This window comes from Panthera uncia (assembly GCF_023721935.1).
Source record: "Panthera uncia isolate 11264 chromosome A3 unlocalized genomic scaffold, Puncia_PCG_1.0 HiC_scaffold_11, whole genome shotgun sequence".
Taxonomy (NCBI): domain Eukaryota; kingdom Metazoa; phylum Chordata; class Mammalia; order Carnivora; family Felidae; genus Panthera; species Panthera uncia.
The window spans coordinates 1,997,327-2,003,235 of NW_026057578.1; the positions used below are offsets into that span (position 1 = coordinate 1,997,327).

A 5,909-nucleotide genomic window follows, 5' to 3' on the forward strand; every position below is an offset into this window, starting at 1 on the left:
ATCAGTGGATAGATGAAAAGATGGATGGATGGATGGATGGATGGATGGATGGGGGATGAAGTGGTATACCAAAAGGGAAGAGTCTGGAAGTATGAGCCAAGGTTTCTCTTGGAAGCTTCTCTGAAAAGGGATGTCTGGGTCTAGTGAACTGGGGATTTCTGGAGCCAGGAGCCTGACTTTGATTCCACGCCTGTCTCTACTCATGGGCGAAGACCCATGAGTAGAGAGGAACCTTCTCTTCCATGTCGACTAGCTCTGTGAAGCTGAACCCACCTGGGACTTGGGCAGCCAGTCTGAGACCGTGGCTAAGAAGGATGGACCAACCTCCCAACCCGGCTTCCCCAGGTCCAGTCAGCCTCGCACCCTACTTCTCATGGGGCGTCAGGGGTCCCTCGGGAGAGGCCACCATTGTCAACGACAGAGTTAACCTCTCCCACCAATTCCTTCTCTCTGCAAATGGTTCCTGTGCATCCCCTGAGGGCCAGGCTCTGTTCTCGGGCCTGGCGACGTGGTGTGGATAGCTTGATGGCTCTTTGCCACGTGGAGCCTTCCTGCTAGTGCCAGGAGGTGGACAGTGGGCCCCAAGCAGATAACCAGAGAGTGGCGGCGGTGTTTGGCCATATTCGGCACTGGGGGCTGAAGCCAAGTGAAATCTGGGCTGATTTCGTCCACATCAGGGCAAAAGGCTGAGAATGCGATGCTCTCCAACGATGGTCTTCATTTCCAAGTTACAAGCGAGGACCTGGACATGCAGACATCGTGATGACAACTACAATGTGCACACCGGCCGTATCGTGCGTGGGGCTCTGTTCTCCGGGCTTCGCACATGTGAACCCTGCATCCTCCCACCTGGTGAGGGGCCTGGGGTCCTCACCTCTGCCTCCAGCTCACACTGCCTCCAGCTGGTGCAAACCTGCATCTTGCAGATGAGGAGGGGGTCCGGACGGGGGACTGGCCTTTAGGGTGGAGGCCACGAGATGCTGCTGCTTTCACCTGAGCTCCGGGGTCCCTCCCCTGAGCTACCACGTCAGGGAGGCCAAGCAGGAGAGGAGCCAACAGCCCCCAGAAGCCCGAGCCCTGCAACGTTTGTGGTCACATCCGTTTCCCCTCTGCGTGCCCCGCTCCGAGGTGGCACCAGGACGGCACTCATCCCGGACCTGCTGCCGGCTCTCAGAGAAGCAGGTGTGTTATTCTAGGGCTGGACAGGATAGAACTGCTCACAGGGGCGCTCCAGAAAAAGGGCCCCACGGTGCCCAGCAGCCACGTGTCCCCTCCCTCCACCAGAACTAATGAGCTCCTGGGAGCACACGTGGATCCAGAGCTTCTAGACCAGGGGTCCTTCCAAGGTGGTCCCAGACCTTCCTGTCTTCCCCCGGGAATGTGGCAGACGTGTCCATCCCGGGCCCACTGAATGAGAAACCCCAGGGTGGTGCCCAGCGCCGTGGGCTTTACACAGCCCTGCGGGCAATTCCAGCACAGGCTCAGGCTGACATTCTCCTTCCCAAGTTAGGAACCCAAGGCCCGAGGTACTCACGTGGTAGGAGGCTCGCTCCTCCCGGTCCATGGGCCTAGTGACATACATGCGTCCAGACATGGAGTCGATGCTGAAGACCTCCATGGGGGGCTGGTCGGCACCCACCCCCGTGATGCTGTACCGGATGGGGATGTCGTTGTCTTTGTCGGACCGGATCTGGAAACAGGAGCAAAAGCAGAGGAGAGTCAGCCTGCGGCGGGGGGCAGGGGCCACGCTTCTTAAACGTCCGCTCATCCCACCCCTGATTTGCTTGCACTTGGCCAACTCGGGGAACATCAGGTATCCACTCTGGGAACTGGAAGGGCAGCCAGTGATGAGGGGGTCATGGAGTGCCACCGACCACACGTCCGGTGGCCCAGCGGGTGACGGGGAAAGACGAGACCACGGAGCAGCCGCTACAGAGTCCAGAGGGGAGAAAGGCTGGGACACAGCACACACACCCGCTACGTGTTCGTCCGTGTCCCAGTATCTTGCGCCTTTGACGGGGGCACCAGAGAACAGGGTCCGGTCCCCGAAGGTGGGAGGCTGTGAGGATGGGTCGGGGCAGAGAGGACCCGCAACCGGGAGGTAGACACAGATTTCACACTGAGGACTGTTGTCACAACGGCTACAGGCCTACATGTGAACGTGAAAGTATTTTCACGGAGAACTGTGAACTCTTTTATTTCGAGGACGCAAAAGCTCACCTGACGGAACGGGGGTGCCCACTGGAAGGTAACTGGTTTCTCTGAGCCCCCCGAGACTGAAAAGGTATCATTGATAAGGTCAAAGTAACAGATTGGAATTCAACTTTGAATACAGTTGACTCTCGACCACGGGGTTGAACTGCGCTGGTCCATTTATATAGGGAATTCTTTTGGATAAATACAGTACAGGACTGTAGACGTATTTTCTGTTCCTACGGTTTTCCTAATAACGTTGTCTTTTCTCTGGCTTACTTTATTGTAAGCACACGGCACATAATACACTCAACATAGAAAATATGTGTTAATGGACTGTTTATGTTGTTGGTAAGGCTGCTGGTGGACGGTAGGCTATGAGTAGTTAAGTGTTTGGAGGTCAGAAGTTATATGTGGATTCCAGGCGGTGCTGGGGGTGGGTGCTCCAATAACCCTTCATCGTTCACGGGTCCCCAGTATACCTTTACAAAATGCAGTTTTTTCCCTGTAAATCAAAGCTCAGGGATCATGACAACATTTTATAACGAAACAGACACGATGGAAACCTCCAGTTCTACAGAGCAGGGTCGGCTTTATTGCAAGACTGCAAATAAAATTCAATGCAGAAAAAAAAACAACCCCTGAGCTCATGGACACAGAGGACAGGCAGGTAGCTGCCAGAGGTGGGGGCGTAGGGCGGGCGGCATGAGCGAAGGCGTCCAGGGTGCACACTTCCTGGTCTAGAATAAGGCAGTCACGGGATGGGGCGGTAGTTAACGGTCCTCTCCCACCCTTGTGCCAGCTGCTATGTCTCCAAGTCCTCACGACAAGAGTCGTTTTTGTACCAGGTAGCGACAGATGTTAAGTAGATTTCTTGGGTGGTTGTTTGGGAATGTACCCCCCGCCCCAAATACTCCTGTCCTCCACCCTGTACCCTCCCCCCTCCTCCACAACTCCTCTTCCAACCCCATAACTCTCACCTCCCCAGCCCCTCCCCCCTCCACAAACCCCTCCCCGACACCCCGCTCGCTCATCCCTCACAGCGCTGGGCGCCCCAGGACACGTGTGTACCCTGTGTTCATCATGGGCCCTCTACTGCCCACCGAGTAACGTCCTTCAGCCAGGACAGCCGTGTGCGAGCAGCCCAGCATGCAGCCGCGTCCAGGGAGATGAGTCTGTACGGAGGACAGAGGACAGAGGACGGGTGCCTTCCTGGCCACCTTGCTCCTTCCCCAGGGCTCTTTTCACAGGACAGCGGCCCTGGCCCTCCGTGGCCGTGAGCCACCTCTTCTCCCCCGAGGGAGTTTTCGCCAGGGAAATGGGGCGGCAGTTGCCAGTCTGGGTCCCAGAGAGGAAGACCCCTCTGGCCATCTGCACCTGCGCTGTTTGTCCACGTGTGGGGAACCCGTTAGAGCAGATCAGACCCCGTTTGGGAACTGTGTGATTAATGTAGAAAGCCCCAGGCTGCCTGCTTATGAAGCACAAGCTCTGTCTTCTGGGAGCCCGGGAAGTTCTAGAAAGTTCGGTGAGTTCGGCACTTGAGCACACAGAGGGCCCCAGAGAAGCGGCCGAGCTGCGCTGGATGGAGGGGTCGCTGGGTTCGGGCCAGGCAGTCCTCCAGAGGCAGGGGCTCTGGCAGCCGGCCAGCGAGCACAGCGGACGGCCTGGCACGCTTCTACCGCGTTCTCTGGGCCAGACTGCCCATCCTTCATGGGGAAATTTAATTATAAAACCACTGAAAAGAACCCACCACATATTTAAAGAGGTTTTATTTTTTGCAAAGGAATCTCATTACAGTTTGACCACTGGGCGCCTTTGCTTAATTCCCCAGCTGCTGCTCTGCGTGTGCGCCCGGGACTCAGTGCCGGCTCGGGGATGCTCCGCACAGTTTACCACATTAAGAAGAAATACTGTACAAATGAATTCACCAGATCAGGGGAGAGCAGTTTCCCCTTGATTTGTGTCTGGAAAATGAGAAAAACATCACGGCAGCGTACGATAGGGCCATGAATAAAGAACACAGACAGGCGTTTCTATCACCCACCTCACTTTTACGACGCCACGGAGAATTAGGCTCTTTTGCATTTGTTATTAAAGGACAGAACAGATGGTAAAAGGTTAGTTTAAAGTGACGTCTACATTAAAATAACTTATGGTGCCAGGCGATTGTTTTCACCCAGGGACTTGTGCGTGGAAGGCCGGCTCGCGTCCTTAGGAAAGGCCGGATGAAATGAAGGATTCTGGCAGAATCTTCCCCAAGGAGGAGGTATTTGCCTAATCTCAAATGAACTTGAAACCGGAGAAAAGTCACCATGTGTGGGTTTGAATCGCAAACACCTTGGAGGTTTATTCCCAAAGCATCGAACCGGAGAGAATCACGTCCAGACTTCAGCAGAGAAAGCCTCACCCCAGGAGAGGACGACACCCCAGCAAGGAGAGAGGACCTTCAGCTTCAGGCTGGTCCCCTGCTCCCGCCCCGCGTCACTTCAACACCTTCACGTGCCGTGGGCCGGGCCCTGCTCTGGGCGGACCCTGCCCTGCCCTCACGTGGCTCGCGTGCCCGGGGAATCAGACACACCTGAAAAAGTGACACCCTCTTAGTCCACAATTAAAAAGCGTGGTAACGACTGGCAGGGAAGGAACAGGGTCCTTGAGAGGCCCCAGGGGAAGAGCTCGGGGACAGGTTTGAACTCCACTGCCTTATATAGTTTCCCCACACGCACCACGCACGCTCGCACACACACGCGCACACACGCACACACGCACACACGGCTGGATCTCCCCTCCCCTTTTGCACTCAGCGTCCTGGAAGGTGCGGGTTCCGTGTCCTCAGGGTTTCCTTGCCCGCTGTGAGGTGTCCCCGGGACCTCCTGCCCTGACGTTTGCAAGCTGCTCTCAGGTTCTGAGGACCAAGTTCTTTTGCGAGGACGTAAATAATTCTTCTGTGGCGCCTTCCGGGTGTTCCTCCTCGCCGGGTATTAAGCCTGGAGACCTTCCCAGCAAACAGACTACACACCCTCGTTTTTGTTGCCTCCTGGGACTGCTGAGGTGCAGCGGCCGCCGCTCGCCCCCCGCCCGGCCCGGGACCATCGGGACGCAGGAGGCGGGTGGACACGCGGCCGTGGCTGCAGCCGGCCAAGAGAGGCAATTTTCTTTCAAACCCTTGACTCCCAGCAGAGCCCAGAGGTAAGAGAAGGGTTTCACCGGACACATTTGTAGCTCCCCCATGGCCGTAGCGGGGCCCCAGCTCTGACCGCTGGGGCTTCTTGGTTTTCTCAGGGTCACCTCAGGCTTTCTCTGTCTGCTGTCCTGTCTGCGCGAATGCCCGCCTGTCCTCCCTTCTCCCTCCCGCGTGAGCACTAACATGCTCAGCTCCCTTTTCTGGGCCCCAGGAGCACAAGCACCACAGGCTGTGTCTGCAGGGATGGCAGTGCAGCTGTGGGTGAACACAGGAACCATGGACACATGGCCTGGGGACGGGAACCACGGACACACCGCCTGGGGACGGGAACCAAGGACACTCGGCCTGGGGACAGGAACCACGGACACACCACCTGGGGACAGGAGCCACGGACACACCGCCTGGGGACGGGAACCAAGGACACTCGGCCTGGGGATGGGAACCACGGACACTTGGCCTGGGGACAGGAGCCATGGACACACCACCTCGGGACGGGAGCCACGGACACTCGGCCTGGGGACGGGAGCCACGGACA

At 57.1% G+C, this 5,909-nt stretch overlaps 1 protein-coding gene across 1 annotated transcript in view; it reads right to left on the bottom strand.

Annotated features, from left to right (window-relative positions):
* Window positions 1-5,909, bottom strand: part of CDH4 (cadherin 4) — a 533,618-nt gene that overhangs the window by 63,419 nt on the left and 464,290 nt on the right. Inside the window, exon 6 of the mRNA XM_049650379.1 lies at window positions 1,535-1,690. Coding sequence (XP_049506336.1) covers window positions 1,535-1,690 — 156 coding nt within the window. The remainder of the gene's footprint in view (window positions 1-1,534; window positions 1,691-5,909) is intronic.